This window comes from Urocitellus parryii, chromosome 3 (genome assembly GCF_045843805.1).
Source record: "Urocitellus parryii isolate mUroPar1 chromosome 3, mUroPar1.hap1, whole genome shotgun sequence".
Classification (NCBI taxonomy): domain Eukaryota; kingdom Metazoa; phylum Chordata; class Mammalia; order Rodentia; family Sciuridae; genus Urocitellus; species Urocitellus parryii.
Window position 1 is genome coordinate 155,489,842 of NC_135533.1, and position 20,347 is coordinate 155,510,188.

Genomic DNA, 20,347 nt, shown 5'->3' on the forward strand with positions numbered 1-20,347 from the left:
GATCTACCCATTTTAGGATTCTGAATTATAAGGTGGCTATATGTGGCTAATGTCCAAGAGAACTCCCCTGCCAGACTCTAGAGGGAGCCCTTCTGTTGATATATCTTCATGTATGGACTCTTGGGCCCCTGAGCATGGTCAAGCATGACTGAGCAAGCCTGACCTCTATGCATTGAAAGAGAGGCAAAACAGATCCACCATGTGCCCCACAATGGCAACCTAGACAAGAAAAGTATAGTGTAGAGTCTTTACATGTTCTTTTGTCTAGAGGGGAGAGATTGAATTGTTCTCTGAATGAAGGTACATGAATAGGGCAATAAACAAGCTGCCCTACAAGGCAGAGGGAAAGGCAATGCTTTGCTGAAAGTACAAGATAGCTAGAAATTCCAGGATAACCTTGGAGAAGAAACTTGTCAATCACAGCAGAAGCCATGCCCTAGGGCAGCCAATCCACAGCCCAATTGACCAACAGCTACCACCACATGGCCTGGCATAGAAACTCCAGATTTTCTGGAGTTGGGTGTTGGGAAACACAAATTAGAGATACAGGTAGCCATGAGAATAGCTGGAGAGGGTGAGACTGCATGTTTTTTGGTTGCAATGTGAGACTGTGACATACCAAAGCAAGGAGGGAGCTTCCCCAGGCAGAGAAAGTTTCCAAAAAGCAGGAGTCATGATGCACAGGGACTGTGACTGAGGGGTGACCAGGAGTCCTAAGAGGGTTGAGGAACCAGAAAATTGCAGACTAGAGTTGAGAAGAACTACACAACAAAGCAGGCAGAAAGTAGAAGGAGGCTGGTCACATGAGAGGAGAGCATTATAAGGCAGAGCACATGAGATTCCCCAGGGTCAGAGTGATACTAGCTTTCATGAAGGGTAGCTGCAGCTGAGCTAGGCCCACCCTAAAGGTGCTACTAAAGGGCAGGAGCAGCTAGGCATGGTGGTACATACCTATAATCTCAGTGGCTTGGGAATCTGAGGCAGGAGGAGCACAAGTTCAAAGCCAACCTCAGCAACTTAATGAGGCCCTAAGCAATTTATAGAAACCTTGCCCCCCCCCAAAAAAAAAAACAGGCTGAGGGTGTGGCTCAGGGTAAAGCTCCCTGTGGGGTTCATCCCTGGTACCAAAAAAAAAAAAAAAAAAAAAAAAAAAAGGCAGATGCAAGGAAGAAAAGAAAGGGAAGCAGAAATCTCAGAATGAGAAATGAACATATTTATTTCTGTTTCTCTCATTGGCTTCCCTGAGAGTATCAGCAGAAATTCTCATGGGTATTCTCATCCCATCCTGACCGCTGCTCAGGGCAGGGGCCAATTGAGTGGGAAGTCACTCCAAAAGAGCAGGAGCAGGAGCAGGGAATGGAGCACTTGGAGTGGCTTATGGGGACATCATGGGGGGTCACTGTGGCCCATGTCCACAGAGTAGTTAATGGTTGTCTCCAATCCAGGCTCAGGGAAGCTCTGGGACTCGCTGTCATATACAGAATACTGCTCACCCTCCTCCTTGTCCTCATCACTGCCCTCATCCTCATCCTCGACCTCATCCTCATCCTCATCCTCATCACTGCCTTCATCCTCCTCCTTTTCCTCATCACTGCCCTCATTCTCATACTCGTCCTCATCCTCATCACCATACTCATCCTCATCACTGCCCTCATCCTCATACTTGTCCTCATCACTGTCCTTATCCTTGTCCTTGTCCTTATCACTATCAGTGCCCTTAACCTCATTCTTGTCCTCATCACTGTCCTTATCCTTGTCTTTGTCACTGCCATCAATGTCCTCGACATTCACCATTTCCTTGGACTCGGGAGGACTGAAGCCCATGCTGGTGGTGGATGACACAGACAGCTTGGGCTCTGATAGGCTTGTGGGTATCTTCCCCTCTTCTGTAGCAGGCTCCTGAGTGCTGTGTAGCTGGAGGATTGGCAGCTCAATGTTGAGGGAAGGGCCAGGCTCTATGGCCTGGGCCTGGGCCTGGGCCTGGGAATGGGCCTGGGCCTGGGTCTGGGAATGGGAATGGGTCTGGGCCTGGGCCTGGGTCTGGGCCTGGGCCTGGGAATGGGCCTGGGCCTGGGCCTGGGCCTGGGAATGGGCCTGGGCCTGGGAATGGGCCTGGGTCTGGGCCTGGGCCTGGGCCCGGGCCTGGGAATGGGCCTGGGCCTGGGCCTTGGTCCGGTCAGTTACTGGCTCAGGATGCATGGTAGATTGTGGGGTGAGGGGCACTGTGCTACGCCATGAGGGGCCAAAATGGGGAACACGATGGTGGGAGGTGCTGGCGTGGGAGGCACTGACCTGGGAAGCACCAACCTGGGAGATGCTACTGGGATGGTGGGCTCCCAGCCGCGAGGCCTGCCTTGAGACCTGATGTAGCAAATGGTCCTCCTCCAGCTTGTGCAACAGGCAGCGCCAGTCTATCTTCGAGGACAGGCGGATATGGGAGCCCTTCACTTTCTTGAAGCCCAGGAAAAGGTCCATGAGTGTCTCAGTGATTGGGAAGGAGATGAAGCCAAGCTGCTTTTTGAGGTTGTTCTCAAACTTGTACTTGCAGATGAGCAAGGAGACTGCCTGCTCAACCAAGAAGTTGATGAGCTCCTCGTACCAGGGGTTGGAGAGGTGAGACATGCTGGACTTGGATGAGATGGAAGGCAGCGACTTCTTCTTCGTGAACTTGACACTGGGGCTCTATGTGGCAGCCAAGGAGGGAAAAGGAGACATGTCACATCTTGTTGGTCTTACCTTTCCTGCTGCCTTGTGACACCCATCACATCTCCTTGGCAGCCCCACCAGCCCAGCCTGTCACAAATATAGAAGTCATACTTATCACACTAAGGGTATAAACCCTACCACATTTTCTATGCTGTGATACTCAATAGCCAACCCTCATGATCACTTCACCTGCCTCACCTATTAGGCCTGCAGCAAAGCTAGGGACCTCAGCCACGGTGCCAGCAAACCTGAGCCTGAAAAACCTGGGCTTCTACAAGCTGATGCTGCAGCCCATGTTCGGAGAGAAGCACACCTGGACCTTGGTGAAGGCATGATTGGGGGACTGCTAGAGACCCACCAGGGTAAAATCACCTATGTTGTCCACATAGTCCCCCTGGGCAACTTTTCCTAAGCAAATCAGAGAGGCTGGAGAGTCCTGCAATTGAATTTAGAGGGAACTAGACTCTAGGATGCAGAGTCCCCACAAGGGACAAGACCCTTTCCATGTGGGAGGACCTCCAAGATTCACATACAAACATTAAAAAAAAAAATCCAGGATAAAAAATAGCCTTTATTCATCTTTGACAATATTTAGTAGTAGCTAGGCCAGGATTCCTGGTATTCCAGCAGCTTGTACTATGCCCAGCAGGTTTCCATAATGCAGGTCAAGAGAGACCTTGATCTTGGGCACCTGCCAGTGACAGTGGCTGCTAGGAGTGGTGGGTAACAGGGTCACTGCCCTTCAAATTAGTCCTCAAGGTTCCATGCCCCACCCTTGAGGGGATTACCTTTGAACTCAATGAAGCCGAAGAGGAGAGGATGGGGAAAAGGTAGGAGGAAAGAGGGTGGGAGGAGACAAGTGGAGGTGGGACTGGTCCCCTGAGGCAACCCTGACTAGATGCCAACTCCACTGTGATTCCAGGTGCAGGCAGGGTGAGATGTAAGCCATGGCAAGGCTTGGTTTTCTGGCTGGAACTCTGGAACACAGGTGTTTTCTGTAATTTGGGATCTAAGTCAGGAGTCCCCTGCCTGGGGTGAAGTGAGGGGCTAGGGACATTGGTCTCTTCTGTAGGTTTCACCTTGAGCCTGAGTTTGGTGGCCACCTGAGCATTAGACACAGGGGGGGAGCCCCGTTTGCCCTTGTTTTTTCTGGGAGTTATCTTGGAGCTGGAGGCTCTACTGAGGAAAGAATCATAGTGCTCCCTTCTCCTAGTGGGTGTGACCATCCTGGAGTCTTGTGGTAGCAAGTTAAATGACAATGCTGGGTTGGGATCGCAGTTGACAGGAAAAAGAGGGCAGCCATCTGGGCGGCGGGCACAACTGAGCTTGTCCACAGCCTGGCTGACCACAGTCTGCAGAGCAGGAAAGAGGTGGTGCTTAGCCAGGAAGTCCAGGGTGCAATGGGGCTGACGGACTGAACAGTAGCCAGGAAAGTCAAAGGATGCTGGCTGGCTCAGCAAAGATTTCATCTCCTTGTTGAATTCTCGTTTGAGGAAAAACAGCTCTCGTTCTCCAGGTCCCATCTCTGATGCTTCAGGAGTGCCTGGTCTGGAGCCCAGCAGCCCTGAGAACCAAGACAATGGCTGCTCCCGGGTCCGCTGGCTGCTGGCCTGGCTGCCCAGTGAGTCCCATAGCAGGGAGTCCCTCTTGGAACTGGGCTGACTCGGGCCTTTCTGCAGAGAGAGAGGGGGGAAGGGGATTCTGAGAGGTGTCCAGAAGCAGCCAAGCACGCTTGGCCCTGGCCTGTCCATCCCCACCCCCCAACTAGCCCCAGTCATGGACCCAGATCTCACCCCTTTCTTCTCCAACCGCAGTAGTCGCTTGAGGTTTTTCTCCAGTAGAAGTTTGTCCCTCATGGGTGGCACTGAGCCTAAGCCTTGTGCACCCAAGTCACTGTTCCAGCTGTGGGAGCCCAGACAGCCAGCTGTGAGGCTGCTATGGGAGTCAGACATGGAGCTGGAGCAAGATGGGTAATTGTTGGGGCGTCCAGTACAGAGGCTGGGCTGAGCACGGTGTCGGTGCACAGTGCTGAAGCTGGGTCGAACACGTGGCCGCCTACCACTTGGCACCTCAATTGGGTCCTGGACCTCTACCAGTGGCACCCCAGCCTCTGTCTTCATAGCAGCCATGCGCTCTGTTGCCTCCTCCACCACTGTCTGTAGGCTGTCTAACACCTGGCCCTCAGTCAGGAAATCCAAGAAGCTACCAAAAGCCTGAGGGCCCTTAGCAGTTTGGCGGTGGCCCCGGTAAGCTGAGTTGCCATCCATTGATGGTGGGTGGGGCATACGACCCAGCTTGGAGGCTGACCCCATTTCTGGCAACAGTGGCTTCTTGGGTGGCTGCACCTAAGCAGACAGGCTTTTCATAGTTTGCAGGATGCCCTGCAGGGGAGGGAGGTCCCTGTCCTAGGGGGCTGCTAGGAGCTAGATGGAGATTGAACAGTGGAAGAAATTCCAGTTTTGTTTTTTTGGTTTTGGTGGTGCTGATGATTGAACCCAGGGTCTTGAGTGTGCTAGGCAAGAGCTCCACCACCGAGCTAATTCAAAGCCCAGGAATTGCATTTTAGAGTATGCTAATCCGGGGTTTGGACCCTGACTTTGCCATCTTCAGGCTGTGTGACAGTGTCCACAATAGCCCCTTTTGAGGTTCAACCCCCACTTCACAAATAAGGATATATTTATGATTTCCCTGAAATGTTCCCCAAACCTACATTTCACATACACAAGACCTAGTCTGAAAGCCCACTTCTACCCTTATTTGTGGTGGGATTGAGCAAATGATAAAACCCCTCTGAGTCTCTGTGGTTCTGAATCTCTGCAAGGAGCAAGCCATCCCTGTCTCCACTGCTGTGATGCAGAGAACACAGGAGATCCTGAGCCCTGTTTTACATATGGCTGCTTCTCTAACTTGAGTCCTGGACTCTGAGATGACACCATGCTCATACTCAGAGTTCCTAGTTGATCCAGGTCCTTCTTGTGACACTGGAGTCAGGGGACATTGGGAATGAAATCAAAGGAGATCAGAGCCCAGCAAGGGGTCGTAGACAGGTCAAGCCTATAATAAGGACTTCACTAAGAGGACCAGAGAGGAGATCAATAGGAAACAAGAACGAGTATTAGTAGTCCGTGGCATCAGGCTCGGTTCCTGCTAGGCACACTTACCCGTGCTATGTACGTGCTGTGGCCAGCCTCATCATCAGCCAGGTATCCTGAGTGGTGGCGACAGCTGGCCATAATGCAAGCAGCCAAGCCCACTGTCCGCCTTCTCTCTTCAGTTCCACAACAGATTCCACTCTGCAGGACGCGGGAAAATGGCGTAAGGGTCTCGATGGTGCGCCCAGGTTTCCACGAGTCCAAGTTTCTTTCCGTCAGTCCCTGACTATGTCAGTGGCCCCGGGGTCAGCTGGTACCTCGCTCCCCACACTCCGTGTCCTTTATAACTCTTCCTCTGCTCGGAGCCCCCTAGGCGTCCGCGGACTGCCCCCAATTGGAGTCGTAAGGGTGGGGATCTCTGGGGACGTCCGTATCCTGTCTCAGTGGTCTCTGGGTCGGGATGTGTCTGACCCTCTCTCCTCCTAAACCGGGGCCTCCTGGCGTCCTATCCTGGCTTATGATCGACCCGCTCACCAGAGTCCTACCTTGCTCGGCTAGCTTGTGTGGTCTGTGCGCGCTAATTGACCACCTCACAGAGAGCTGGATTGTGTTGGGGGGGGGGGGCTCCCTGCTCGATTATTTAAATACCGCCCCCTGATTGGTTAACAAGGGTCCTTTTGCCCACTTGCTTCCTACGACACAATAGTTGGGGGCGGGGCCACGCTGACTCCTCTCCCACTCCCACTGCCCCTGGCTCTGATGCCTTCACAGTCACCGGCGACTCCGGTGGCTGTGGATTTCGCTCTCTGGCCAGGGGCTCTGAATCTGGGGAATCGGATCTATGACCCTAAACTGCCCCCAAATGAGTCTAAGGGCAAAAGCCATGGCCTCCAACCTCAATACAAACACACCTTCCTCAGTTTCTCCCTGGTAGTTGCAAAACCCTCGGCTTCCTGTTCTTATTTATTCTTTCCAGGGGCCTGCTCCCCTTGCCCAAGGTAATAGACCACAGAGTCTGTCTGAGCCCTTTTCTGCAGTCTTCCTGAGAAGAGAGGAAAAAGTCCCAGCTCTCAGTTACAGGCCTAGCCAGCTTCAATTCCTGGCTGTGCTGTTTCTTGAGGGTGTGATTCAACCTGAGCATAGACTCCTTGTGTGAAAATAGGACTAACATCCTTCCACATAGGGAGTACAGGATTACATAAAATCTTCATACAACACACTTGACACCCTAAGAGAGGCCCTATATAACATTACCACATTCCCTTTCCTTTCCCCTTCTGTCCAACAGATTCACCACAAACCCCATGCCAGAGTCTACCACAGCATGTTGTTACTTGTCTACCAAATGGTGCTCCTTTGGGGCAAGGACTGAGTCAGCTCTGTCCAGTGCCTGGCACCCAGGAGGTGCTTAATAAATGCTATCTTCCACTTTACAACCTCAGGACTTCTGCCCTTTCCAGGATCAGCTTCTCAGTGGAGAACGGTAGTTAGTTGAGGTCTGCTAATTCAATAATTAGTATGATTGAACACAACAGTCTGTATGTCAAGAGCTTGGTTGAAGGGCTTTTTGAGTCCTCCATTACCTACAAGGCTTCATGAGGTATTATTTGTTATTCTCAAGTTCTACTCTACCTTCTCTTCCCATAAGAGGACTAAGAGGATCAGAGGAGGCCTAGGTGTAGGCCCAGAGTTACAGGGACTAATCCCAGATTCACTACTCCTCCCCTCTCTGACACTCAGTTTCCTTATCTGTAAAACACAAATGACATTACCAATCTCAAAGACTGGACACAAATACCATGATTTCCATAGTGAAAAATAAATCAAGAGAGTCACATTACAATGAAAACTGTTTGTCATCATGGTAACTAGTGACATAATCATAGGTAAGGAAAGGCTTTCTGGACCCAAAGAGCAAAAAAATTAAGTTATAAATGTAAAACTTGTTACTTTGGACAGAGCTCCAGAGAGACACAGAGGCTAATGCTTTCTCAAATGAAGCCATTATCATGACATACATGTTCATTTTCTTGTTTAGAGCTTTACTAAGGAAATGTCTCTTCTTAGAAAAATAAGTAAAGGACAATAGGCAATTTTAAAAAATCAAAATAGTTAATAACATGAAAAATGTTCATAGGCACTGGTATACAAAAAAAAATTACAAGAATGCAATAGCATTGATGTGATCATCTTTGGATGGTGAAGTGAAATTAGGTGTGTTTATCTTCTTAGAGAATACTGGAAGTACACTACCCAGAAAGTTAGCAATGGTGATCTCTGGAAAGAGTAAAGGAGTTTTTCTTTTTCTTTTTTTGTTTTTCTCCTTTTCCTTTCCTTTCTTTTTCTTTTATGTTGCTATTTTAAACAAAGAAAAAAAACCACAAAAAATAAAAAAAAATAAAAACCCATTTCTCAACATTCACCTTTTTTTTTTCCTTCTTCTTCTTCTTTGGTTCTGCGGATTGAACCCAGAGGAGCTTAACCACTGAGACACTTCCCCAGCCCTTTTTATTTTGAGACAGTCTTGCTAAGTTGCTTAGGGCCTCACTAAATTGCTGAGACTGGCTTTAAACTTGCGGACCTCCTGCCTCAGCCCCCCCAGGTACTGGGATTACAGGCGTGCGTCACGGCGCCCCGCTCTGCCGTTCACTTTATTAGTCAAGGAAAGTTCGTCCTGTTGTAATTATAAATGCAGTCTTGAACTAGTTCCAACAGAGCAAAGTCGGCGGAGTGGTTACAGAGCCAATTAGGAACCACTAGGTGGTGACAACAAAGGCGAAGGATAGCCGCATCTAGGCGTGTGCGTCAGGGCGGGGTTTTGGGCAGCGTTCTTGGGCGGGGCCTGGGCTGTCTAGACCACACCCCTCAAGTCTCCATCAAAGGTTTGAAGCTGCCATGGCTGGTCCGCGAGTGCGGCTGGTGGTCACCGCAGATGACTTCGGTTACTGTCCGCGGCGCGATGAGGGCATCGTGGAGGCCTTCCTGGCAGGGACTGTGACCAGTGTGTCCCTGCTGGTTAACGGCGCGGCCGCGGAGAGCGCGGCGGAGCTGGCCCGCAGGTGAGGGCGGCCCCTTACGGGATCCAGCGGGTCTGGGGGATGCATTTGCCCCCCCCCCCCCCCCCCCCCCCGGCGTCTGGGCTCCAGATCCTGTTCCGCCCACAGGCACAGCATCCCTACCGGCCTCCACGCCAACCTGTCCGAAGGTCGACCTGTAGGCCCAGCCCGCCTAGGCGCCTCGTCGCTGCTGAGCCGCGAAGGCTTCTTTCTGGGCAAGATGGGATTCCGGGAGGCGGTAGCTGCTGGAGACGTGGCTTTGCCTCAGGTGCGGAGGTGCGGCTGAAGGAGGATGCACGCGTTGACCCCAAAGCTCGGCCCGGAGGTTACCGTGAAGTCGTTAGGGACAGGAGCAGCAAGATCCTTCTCTTATTCAGTCTTACAGTTGTACAAGGAGGGAATCTTCTGTAGCTGCTCCCTGAAGCTCAAATGTCTATGCGTCTCCTTCCAGGTGCGGGAGGAGCTGGAGGCCCAATTAAGCCGCTTCCGGGAATTGCTGGGCAGGGACCCTACGCATGTGGACGGACATCAGCATGTGCACGTACTCCCAGGTTCGTGGGTTCAAGCTCCCAGGTCGGGGGGCTTTGCTCCCAGGTGAGGAGATGTGCTCCTCTCTGAGGCGGCTTCGTCAGCAGGTGTGTGTCAGGTGTTTGCCGAGTCGCTGCAGGCTTATGGGGTGCGCTTCACACGACTGCCGCTAGAACGTGGTGTGAGCGGCTGCGCGTGGCTGGAAGACCCAGCCCGTGCCTTCGCCTGCACAGTGGAGCGCGATGCCAGGGCGGCTATGGGTCCTTTCTCCCGTCATGGCCTATGGTGAGCACTGGACTCCCAATCCCGACCCCATCCCCAGAGTCCCACGGGTTGGTTCACTTGTCCAGAGTGTCCCTTTTTCAACCTGGAAAAAGGTCAGGCATCCACTGGCTGCCCCACTCTAGTTCCTTCCCGCCCTGACCCCTAACTAGCCTTCAGGATCTTCCTGCTCTGCCATTGATGCCCCAGCACCTACAGGTGGACGGATGCTTTCGTGGGCCTGAGCACTTGCGGCCGACACATGTCTGCTCACCGCGTACTGGGGGCGCTGGCGAGAGCCTTGGAAGGTATCCCTGCAGGCCATGCCCTGACAGCCGAGCTGATGGCACACCCTGGTTACCCCAGTGTGCCTCCAGCCGGGGGCTGTGGTGAGGGCCCTGATGCTTTCTCCTGCTCTTGGGAGAGGCTGCATGAGCTGCGGGTCCTCACAGCGCCCACTCTGCGGGCCCAGCTTGCCCAAGATGGCGTGCAGCTCTGCGCCCTTGACGACCTGGACTCCAAGAGGCCCCGGGAGTCCTCTGCAAGGCCACTCTGGAACCCTTCTTGGAGCCCTGCCCCACCATAACTCCGACAGTGAGCCGATCGCTAATGCCCCTTATAGGTGTGGAGGAAAGGGGCCAGAATAACCTCTGGGCACAGCCTGGAACCATGGCCTGGGCAGGAACCCACTTCCCACAGTGAGACACTGCCTGCTTTGTGCCCAGGTCCTCATGGTTCAGAGTGACAGCCAGGTATTAAGGAATCCACTCTTGGCTGCATGCAGGCCCAGACAATGACATCTGGGCCTGCAGAGCATTTGGTGACAATTCACATTGTAATGTAAACCCCTGACTGGGCAGGGGCAGTGGGCAGGGATTGGCTGTAAATAAAATGTGTCTTTCAGACTTGGGTGGTTTGTAAACAGTGCTTGGGAAACCATGAAACAAGAATGTACACAGCAACTGCTTTGTGGCCCAGACCAAGTCAATATTCTAGGCAAATATTCTGTGTTCTGGTTTTGTTTATGTTTAGGAATGTGTATGGTGGGTTTTTGTTTTTGTGTTTTTTTGTTTTTGTTTTTTGGTACTGGGGGTGCTTTTACCACTGAGTTATATCCCTAGCCCTTTTTATTTGTTTTGGAGTTTTGAGACAGGGTCTCACTAAGTTGCTTAAGCCCTTGATAAGTTCCTAAGACTGGCCTCCAACTTGCCATCCTCCTGCCTTAGCCTCCCAGTCACTGGGATTACAGGCATGTGTGACTGTGCCTCACTGGTTAGATTCTTGCTGTGTCATCCAGTCTGGCCTCAAACTTCTGGGCTCAAGCAATCCTCCATCCTTAGTCTTCCAAGTAGTTACAGAACTACAGGCACATACCACCGCACCCAGTAATACTGAAGTGGTTTTTGTTATTGTTGTTTTGGTACTGGGAACTGAACTCATTGGTACTCTACCACTGAGCTGCGTCCCCAGTCCTTTTCATTTTTTAGTTTGAGACAAGATTTCACTAAGTTGCTGAGGCTGGTCTTGAATTTGGGATTCTCCTGCCTCAACCTACCAAGTAGTTGGTATTACAGGTCATGTGCCACCTCACCTGGCTTGTTTTTCCTTTATTCTTTTTATAAGGAATGGGAATAGGATTGTCTCATCAAACTGCTTTTTGGGAGGCATGGTAACTTCAATTTTTACTTAAAAAGAGGTCATCTGTTCTAAATAAGTCATTCTATGGGACAGGTATGAGGAGAGGCCCCCCTTTAAGGCAAGCTTAAAGGAGTATGTTTAAATTTTTCCAGGAAGGGCAGTCTTCTGTGGAAATGGGAACCTGGGATTCCTAACTGGGCCTGGTGACAGGGTCACCATATTAATTGGTTCAGGGTCCCTGAGACATGCAGAGTAGGTAGGGAAGACAGTGGGGAACTTGAGAGAAAAGAGTCCTTCTGCCCAACTCCAAAAGATAGTAAGACAGGTGGAACACTACATGGTCCTTTTCGTCTCATTTAATTTCATGTGTCTCCATTTTACAGACCTAGAGGTTGGAGTGATAGGGCAGGGCTTTGGACATACTGATTTATTTATTCGAAGTGCACTGGACCCTGGCCTGTTACCAATCCATGAGATCAGGTGTCAAGAGAGTTCTTAATCTGAACACAGACAATCTAAAGGGACAAGTGGTTTGTTTTTGTTTTGCTACTGGGGATTGAAACCAGGGGTGCTTTACCACTGAGCCATATCAAGGGTCTTTTTAATTTTTTTGAGACCAGATCTTGCTAAGTTGCTGGGATTACAGGCATGTGCCACTGTACCCAGCTTTCTGAAAGGGTCAAGGTATCCTAGTCCTTCTTCCTGCATGCACTTATCCATGTCTCCATCCCCTTGACCATGACTTTAGCTCACCTCCCTCCACATCTTTTTCTGGCTTTATGCTGGTCTTCCATTCTAACCCTCCAGTTGTCCTTGACTCTGACACCTACAGCACTTTTCTACTTCCTTTTTTTTTTTAAAAAATATTTATTTATTTTTAGTTTTCGGCGGACACAACATCTCTGTTGGTATGTGGCGCTGAGGATCAAACCCGGGCCGCATGCATGCCAGGCGAGCGCGCTACCGCTTGAGCCACATCCCCAGCCCGCTTTTCTACTTCCTTTCCCTCATGCTTGTGAACAGGAATCACTGTGAGTTTAGTCCCATGTGCTGTCTAGCATTTACCTCCTTGCTTTGGCCCTGGGTGATCTGGTCACACTCATGAAGTCTGCTGGCTGAGGCCTTGGAGTGGCCTTGTTCTACTATGGGGTGTTCAGAGGAATAAGTAACTGGTTATGTTGCTTGAAAGATAGGTGCAGAGTAGGCAGGAGGGCTTAGGGTTCTGCACAAATGTTAGATAAAACTGTAGAAATGGCTATTGTCACCCAGGGAAGGAAGATGAGCAAAGATGGATGTTTAGAACAACCCCAGGGACCTTAGGAATTTAAGATAAAGGTAGGGTATGGCCAGACTGGTAGGAGAATCAGGCAAACAAGGGCCACCTCACAAGGGAAAGGAAAGTAATAAGGACCTGTTGGAGTGGTTACTGGTGGCCTACTGGCATGGCTGGGTAGGACTAGAGTTTTTCGTATGCCAAACTGCTGTGCAGAATGACTTAAGACAGTGATTTACTGTTACATATCCACTCAGTGTTCATATATGGAGGGTCTGCTCTGTGCCAGGCCAGGGCTGGATACTGGGACACAGTCCAGCCTTCAAGGCAACAATCAATGTGATCTGGGCCACACTGGGAGGTAGGGTTAAAGAAGCCCACAAAAATGTATGAGAACAAAGGTGGGTTTTGCCGGGAGGTACTGTCCTGGTTACCCTAGTGTGCCTCCAGCTAGGGGCTGCAGTGAGGGCCCAATAGCCACAAAGGTGCTCCAGAAGAGGTGACTTCCTTCCCTGAGCCTCTGCACAGTGTTGGGCAAGTCATTTCTACTCTGGTCTTGAAGCCTGCCTGGTTCCCCAAGAGCCCTGTCTCTGAATAAGAACATGTCCCAGTCACCCAGAAAATAGACATTTAACCAGGCATGGCCTGGGCTAGGTACCATGCTGCACTTAAAAAGTCCCACCCCCAGCTTTGCTGTCTTGGAATGATGCCACTTGCCACACTGAACTTGAGGAAGCAGGGAAAAGGGGGAAAAAAAAACAGGGCAGGAAGAATCAAGACTAGATCTGGCTTTTGGATGGCAAGTGAAGGGCACAGAGGAACTGCCAAATGGAAGTTGGAGCAGGGCTTAGAAGCTGCCTGTTTGGGGCTGGGGGGTATAGCTCAGTGGTAGAGCGCTTGCCTAGCATGTGTGAGGCACTGGGTTTGATTCTCAGCACTGCATATAAATAAACAAAAATAAAGGTCCTCAATAACTTAAAAAAAATTGAAAAGAAAAAAAAAAAAAGCTGCTGCCTGTTTGGTGATGAGAAAGACTCGGTCCCTTGGTCAGAGAAGCCAGTCTATAGGGTCCACTATGCCTATGACTTTTGGAGGAGAGGAAGAGTCTATAGCCATGACTGGACCCTTTGAGAGGAAATGTGCTGATTGGTGGGATGCAAGCAGCTCAGGAGTAAATGCAAAAATAGCCAGATGCCCTTGTCATCACCCAGAACATGTTTCCTCCTCTATAAAAACAGGCATAAGGATAATGGTGTTCACAGTGCTGCCTTGAGATTCAGAGGATAAAGGATGTGGCAGAGCAGCCCACCTGCAACTAAAGGCAAAGACCCTTATTGTCCCTATTACTAAAACCACAGGAAGCTTTGCTCTCTGAGACTGACAGGTAGTCCTGGTCTTATCTAGCATCCAGTTCCAGAAAGGGAACTAGGCCTGAACAAAAATGTGTCACTAGCCTGGCTAGGTGCTACACCAAACTGGCACTTTTACTGTAGTACCTTGGCACCCAACGTTTTGGGGAATGCTGGGTCAGTTTCTAGCTGGAAACCACTTAGGGAAATGGCCTAGCCCCAGCTTCATTAGGACACTGATCAAGCCACCCTTCTCAGAGCCTATTTTCACCTCTGCTATACATGGATCATAGCATCACCACTCTCTTCGGGGGGGTGTCACAGGAGGACTGAAATGACATATTCATGTGTGGAAGTTGCTGTTCCCTTACTAGACATCCACAGGATCCCTCTGCAGGCCTTGATACACTCTAGATTCTTCTGCTTGTCCATTGTTGATTATACCCCATTTGCTTCCCTCCGGGGACATAAGAACACCACTGTGTGCCTCTTATGAAGAGGATGGGAAAAGGGAGAGAGCTCGAAGGCCCCAGCCACCCTTTCCCACTCTCCAAGAGCACAGGCTCCTGGCACTACCCACCTCCAAAGGAAGGAAGAAACCCACACAAACCAGTGTTGGAGAGCATTTTTATTAAGGGCAGCAGAATGGGATCGCAGCATCTTAGAAAGCCTATTCTCCACCGTTGCGGAGAGGGACAGGAGGAAGACCCAGGGCACTTCAAGGAACTAGGCAGATGTGAAATCCTGAGCCAGCACGGGTCAGTGATAGGTGGCTACTCTACAGCTCTCCTCTACTCCAGAGGATCCAGCTTTTGGTTTTGGAGCAGCCAGGGCTGGCCACCAGCTTGCTCAAAGCCTGCCTCAGGGCATGGCTAGAAGGAACAAGCCACCCAGGCCAAAGGGAAGTACACCCACTAGAGAGCCAGGCCTCTGCTGTCGGGGCAGACCATAGGGTGCCAGTACCAGAGCTGAGAGTCCCTGAGAGGGGCTGCTGGCATAAGGGGTACCTTCCCACAGTGAGCAGAGAGCAGTGAGTGGGTGACAGGCAGGCAGAGCTACATTGGCAGAAATATGAAGCAATGGGACAGTTTCCAAGAATGGCAATATTTCTAGATTCAGAGAAGCAACAAGAACAAATGGTGGTTTGTTTGGATATCTTCTAACCATTTGGCATTTTATTACAAATCTGCATATGAGTGAAATAAAATCCATTATCACCTTTCTATTAATGGACAGATGTGGAAACACTGGCCCAGTGCTCTTGCCATCCTGGACACAGGGGAGTCTCCAGAAACCTGTCCCTCGAGTACCTAGGACTAAAGAAGCTGAGCTCATTACACCCCGCAGGGGCCACTTGCTTGGACATCTAAACAGTGTTATGCTCCCTAACCTATCCATCACTTCTCACATCTGCACAGACGAAACCCAGACCTGACTTACACGGCTATGAGCCCTGAAAGATCTCAAGTTATAGAATTAAAGTCAAAAAAGAAAGCAAAGTTTCTTGAAGTCATCTTCTCTAGAGGATCTAGTCCCCCCAGTAGCCAAGAAGAAAAGCCGCCAGTGGCAGAAGCAGAGTTGGTGACACACGGCGTTTGGATCATCAGCTTCCTCGGTATCAGAATGCCATATATTCTCTACTGTTTCAGGGACAGTCCCACTTGCCTTGAAAAGACATTAACATTCAAATCCTTACAAAGTTCATCTGATGATAACCTCTAAGGTCAATTTTTATTTCTACAAAAAAAGGCAATCAAAACAATATAAAACACATTGAAAGGATATTATTGAGCGAGCATCAAGTGGAGCTTGACTCTGCAAAGGTTGTTGAGTCCAAAGGGAGAGGAAAGGCCATCTTGTTCCTGGGATGAGCCAGCGGCTGCTCTGAAGGAAGGGGCCAGCAGAGACCCCAGTGACCCCAGATTGGTGCCAGCTACAAAGCTGAGTCCTGCCAATTCTGATCCCGCAAAGGGTCAAACTGTGCCAAGGAAGGGCTGTGGTGGGGCTGCTGCGCTGAGGAGTTGGAGAGCTCCGTGGCACATTCAGATGGAACTTAGAATTTCAAATGGATATTCTGGCTTTTACTTTGCCTGCGATGAGCAGTGGATCTTCTAACATGGCTGCAGAAAGGGGTGCTGGCCTTCAGCCTGATCAGGAGCCTTTCTGGCGAGAAATTCATTGCACAAGTGCGCAGCGTCCTTGGCTGGCAGGCCCTCCCTCTGGGGTCACCACAGACCTGGCATTACAGGGTTTCCCTGGCCAGGCTGTAGTTCAATCATTACAGACATCAGGGTTTGCCCGTTTAATCCATACTGTTGTGGAAACATTAGCCAGATTTTTACACAAGGAGTGGGCCTCCCTTTGCACAGCATTTTTTTTTTCCCGAGGGAGGAGGGTGGAGTTGCTTGTTTTGTAATTTTTTAAAAGAATGTTATAAATTGGCAGCAGGAGAATTTGAACTAACTCCCACATGGGACAGTGTGATACTGGAGAAGAAAAGCCACAAGAGCCATTTCTTCTCCTTTGTGGAGCAGAGAGGAATTGGTTCTGGGGAAGTAAATACATGAACAATAAACTGAATGCAAGAAAGTGGGAGTTGCAAGGGCAGGGAAGGAAGGGGAACCACAACCTTATTTTTTTTAACCTTATGGGCTAAATGTAACTTGAAGATTTGGGGTAAATTTGGACAAAAGAAACACCATTCTTTTGAAGTAGACTGAAGCAGTGATTTTTAAAACAAAGAAAGCAGAACTAGAACATCTGAAATTTTTAATCCTTTCTTTACAGGTTACCTAGACCACTTTTGATTAAGAAAACTGTAGAAAGTTAGTAACTGCCACAAGCAAACGCCAGGCGGTGGCACGTGTCAATTTTCCACAGAGTCCTGCTTTGCGGGGTGTCTGAATGCACTGCTCGGGGTCTCTGCTCACACTTGCTGGAATCACTTGCGGCAGATTTTAGTCCACAGGTCGCTTTTCCCCATATTTCTTTGTAAACTCTTCAGCGTTCTTACAGAATTTTTTACGGTCCTTAGAGTATTCTTCAGCTAGGTCAGCCCGGAGCGGGTGCTCGGGCTGGGGGTCGTTCACCAGTGCTATGAGGGACTGGATTACTGCCAAGAGAAGGACAAGGCATTGGGCATTAGAATAGTCTCAGAAAGTGCATGGGCAAAAGGCAGCTAACCTCAGGATAGAAATTCTGTGACTTCAACATTGACTTATATCTACTGCTTTTAAGACAACATATTCTCTTTATTAAAAATTCTGACTACCAAAACTCAACCCATCACTCTTCTGTAATTAAGAGAAAGAGATGGATGACAGTCAACACTACTTTGGATTGCTGATGCCACGGGCTCCTCTACTAACGGACTCATGCTTTTCACCCAGTGTTGCAAGGAATGAAATCAAATGCTGACATAGGCTGCCTCACGCACAGAGGCATGACCAATCAATAACATGTTGAGTAAAGGTTATAGCACAAAGACCACCTGCCCCAATGTTTCTAGAAGGTTCTTTTGACCACAGTTGGCCCAGGTGAGGTTTGGGGCAAAGATGAGGAAAGTTTGGCACATGCAGGGCCAAGGCTGAATGGGGTGAATAGTGGCTGGGTCACCAAGTGCAGAGTGTGGACAGTGTAGAATGAGCAGGGGTCAAGAACCTGGAAGGCTCTCTTCAGGCCAAGATAGTCTCTAATTCAATCTCCACACCCCTTGAGCAGATACTATCATCTCCCTACCTGTACCCACCACATGTAGTAGTATCTCTAGAGGAACTGGAGGCATATTTTTGTCTTTTTATTTCAGGATTTGCCCTTTGCAGATTTTATTCTCACCTGAATGAGCAGAAATGATGGTAAAGCTTTTCAGTTCCTATTCTTTTTTTTTTCTCAATTGTTGATAGATCTTTATTTATTTATAATTTATACATGGTACTAAGAATCGAACCTAGTGCCTCTTGCATGCCAGGCAAGTACCCTACCATTAAGCCATAGTCCCAGCCCCCTGTTCCTATTCTCCTGATGCCAACCATTCCACAGTTTGCTCTATATCCAAAGATTTCCTTATTGTTTATTTAGTATGTTTCCTTAAATCACCAAGTCTTTAACAGAAGACAAGGAAATACCAGTGACTCAAATGGGAAATCACTTTTATTTGTCTTAAACAAGGAGTGTTTTAATAAACATTAAAACAGGACCAGAAGTATAGCTCAGTGGTAGAGTAATTGCCCAGCATATACAAAGCTTGGGTTTGATATCCAGCACTAAAGAGAAAAATAACAACATGAAAATAATCACTTGGGCCATCCTGGCCATGTAGGGGAGTGACCACACAAATACTCTTTGAAAGAAGACTCTCAAGGTGTCTATGAAAACCTGCCTTCAGAGCCAGGCATAGTGGCACATACCTGAAAACTCAGCTACTAGGGAAGCTGAGGCAGGAGAATCACAAGTTTGAGGTCAGCCTCAGCAACTTAATGAAACCCTATCTCAAAAAGAAATTTTAAAAGGCTAGGGGTGCTAGGGATGTAGCTCTCTGTTTTAGAGCACTTCGCAACAACTTAGAAGGCTAAGACAGGAGGATGCAAGTTTGAGGCCATCCTGGGCAACTTAAACCTCATACCACCCTCCCCAAAGCACCCCCTCCCAAATCAAACAAAACCTGCTCTCTAGGTGGTATTATTTCAGTGTAAGCCAAGCTTTTCTCCACTAAGAGGGGAAACTGTTCTCTTCCCCCCTATTTTTTGTCTTTTTTTTTTTTAAGTTGTAGATGGACACAGTATGTTTATTTTATTTTTATGTGGTTCTGAGGATTGAACCTAGTGCCTTCCACATACGAGTCGAGCACTGAGCTACAACCCCAGCCCTGCTTTGTTGTTCTTAAGAGCTTGTTTGGAGTTCTGAGGGGAGCGCAGCTACTCATATAACCTGGATTAAAGAACAGTCCTCCTCTGACTAAGTGTGCAGCTTCACACATGAAGTGCTGATGGAGGAAGGGGACAGCCACCTAGCCAGCCAAAGAAGCCAAATCAATCCTGGCGATCAATGGGGTGACAGATGCTGCAGTCAGATGGCCCTTATTGTTCTTGACTTCAGGCTTGGAAACCCAAACCACATTTGCCTGATAGCACTGATAATAAGTGATTTCCCATCTTTTTAGAATCAGAAATGGTTCTGGAACAGTAGAATCACTATCTGCTTAGCACTTCAGGAACCTCAGTGAACTAAGGGAGGCTAAGTGCTATGTGAGGGGACGCTGATGAGTTTTCATCTCCTGTTCACCATCTGCTACGGATGTTTAGGCTCTCTACTTCTCATCAGGATCATCTTAGCGCCTAATAATATATCAGTATAAAACCACTTAGTTACACTAGTGCCTCCTCACTACGTCATTCTTTTCTGAAAACTCAATTTTATTATTTGATCATGTCTAAATATTTTTTTTTTCAACCAAGAGATTTTATTGGGGGGCTGCCCAAGGGAGAAGAAAAAGAAAAGCAGAGAGAAACAGAAAGAGAGCAGAGAGAAAGAGAAAGGGTAGAGAGAGGAGAGAAAGAGAAGAGGGCAGAGAGGAAGAGGGCAGAGAGCGTGTATATCTAAATATTTTAATGTAGTATTTCTTTTTTTTTTTTTTTGAGAAAGAGTTTTTTTAATATTTATTTTTTAGTTATCGGCAGACACAACATCTTTGTTTGTATGTGGTGCTGAGGATCGAACCCGGGCCGCACACATGCCAGGTGAGCGCGCTACCGCTTGAGCCACATCCCCAGCCCCCATTAATGTAGTATTTTTGATAAGTATTTCATTCTTTGTTTCTTTGGCTGAATTTCTGGCTCCTCATCCAAACTAGAGTAACTTAAGCACAGCTGGACTTATTTTGCTAGTGAGAACACTAATAGCTACCACTGTTTTTCAAACTACCGTTGTGGTCCTATCTTGTTATTTTTCACATAAAGGGCAGCACACTAATCATATTCTACAATGGTCTGGTCCTGGTTTCTTTCTTTTATTTTTTTTAAATCTATTTTTTAGTTGTAGTTGGACACAATACCTTTATTTATTTTTATGTGGTGCTGAGGATCAAACCTAGGACCTTTTACATGCTAGGCGAGTGCTCTACTGATGAGCCACAACCCCAGCTCCCTGGTTTCTTTTTTTAGAGATAGAATCTCACTATGTTGCCCAGACTGGTCTCAAACTCTTGGTTGGGCTCAAATGATCCACCTACTGCGGCACCCTTTTATTTTTATTTAAAAAAAAATTTTTTTTAAGTTGTAAGTGAATGCAATACTTTTATTTTTTATGTGGTACGGAGGACAGAACCCAGTGCCTCACAAGTGCAAGGTAAGTGCTCTACCACTGAGCTACCACTGCCACCCCTAGATTCTTGATCTCTTCTTTACCCACATGCTCCTCAATCATTTTTTAGGGCTTTCCAGGTGCAAT

The 20,347-nt window shown here is 48.8% G+C and overlaps 3 protein-coding genes across 8 annotated transcripts in view; 1 reads left to right on the forward strand and 2 right to left on the reverse strand.

Moving 5' to 3' along the window:
- Positions 1 to 1,245: 1,245 nt before the first annotated feature.
- On the reverse strand, positions 1,246 to 5,980 carry Ccdc116 (coiled-coil domain containing 116). 4 transcript variants are annotated; one of them, XM_077795596.1, is made up of 5 exons: positions 5,868 to 5,980; positions 4,500 to 5,045; positions 3,786 to 4,379; positions 1,723 to 2,682; positions 1,246 to 1,614 (listed from the first exon to the last, which is right to left on the reverse strand). In XM_077795596.1, exons 1-5 carry the CDS (start codon positions 5,937 to 5,939, stop codon positions 1,387 to 1,389), a joined length of 2,400 nt encoding a protein of 799 aa, XP_077651722.1. In that variant the 5' UTR covers positions 5,940 to 5,980; the 3' UTR covers positions 1,246 to 1,386. The 4 variants fall into 4 exon arrangements, with proteins under 4 accessions (XP_077651722.1, XP_077651721.1, XP_077651720.1 ...); XM_077795595.1 differs by having other exon boundaries at positions 1,246 to 1,656; positions 1,792 to 2,682; positions 4,500 to 5,051; XM_077795594.1 differs by having other exon boundaries at positions 1,246 to 2,682.
- A 2,702-nt stretch (positions 5,981 to 8,682) lies between these two features.
- Ydjc (YdjC chitooligosaccharide deacetylase homolog) lies at positions 8,683 to 10,507 on the forward strand. The gene is given in 6 exon segments (XM_026401755.2): positions 8,683 to 8,857; positions 8,963 to 9,122; positions 9,306 to 9,405; positions 9,490 to 9,667; positions 9,854 to 10,179; positions 10,182 to 10,507. Coding segments are annotated over 6 exon segments (1,092 nt in total). The 5' UTR covers positions 8,683 to 8,693; the 3' UTR covers positions 10,346 to 10,507.
- Positions 10,508 to 14,542: 4,035 nt separating this feature from the next.
- Positions 14,543 to 20,347, reverse strand: part of Ube2l3 (ubiquitin conjugating enzyme E2 L3) — a 63,314-nt gene continuing 57,509 nt past the window's right edge. For all 3 annotated transcript variants that reach the window (XM_026401709.2, XM_026401711.2, XM_026401710.2), the window contains one exon: positions 14,543 to 17,015. In XM_026401709.2, coding sequence (XP_026257494.1) covers positions 16,861 to 17,015 — 155 coding nt within the window. In that variant the 3' untranslated portion in view covers positions 14,543 to 16,860. The remainder of the gene's footprint in view (positions 17,016 to 20,347) is intronic.

Excerpts from the sequence above, each read along its gene's own strand:
- Ccdc116 (XM_077795593.1), bottom strand. The coding sequence starts at position 5,939 with ATGGCCAGCTGTCGCCACCACTCAGGATACCTGGCTGATGATGAGGCT. Across the intron at positions 5,052-5,867 it reads ACAGCACGTACATAGCACGG|GTGCAGCCACCCAAGAAGCC; the intron begins GTAAGTGTGCCT and ends CTGTCTGCTTAG. Across the intron at positions 2,683-3,785 it reads CCACCAAACTCAGGCTCAAG|AGCCCCAGTGTCAAGTTCAC; the intron begins GTGAAACCTACA and ends GCTGCCACATAG.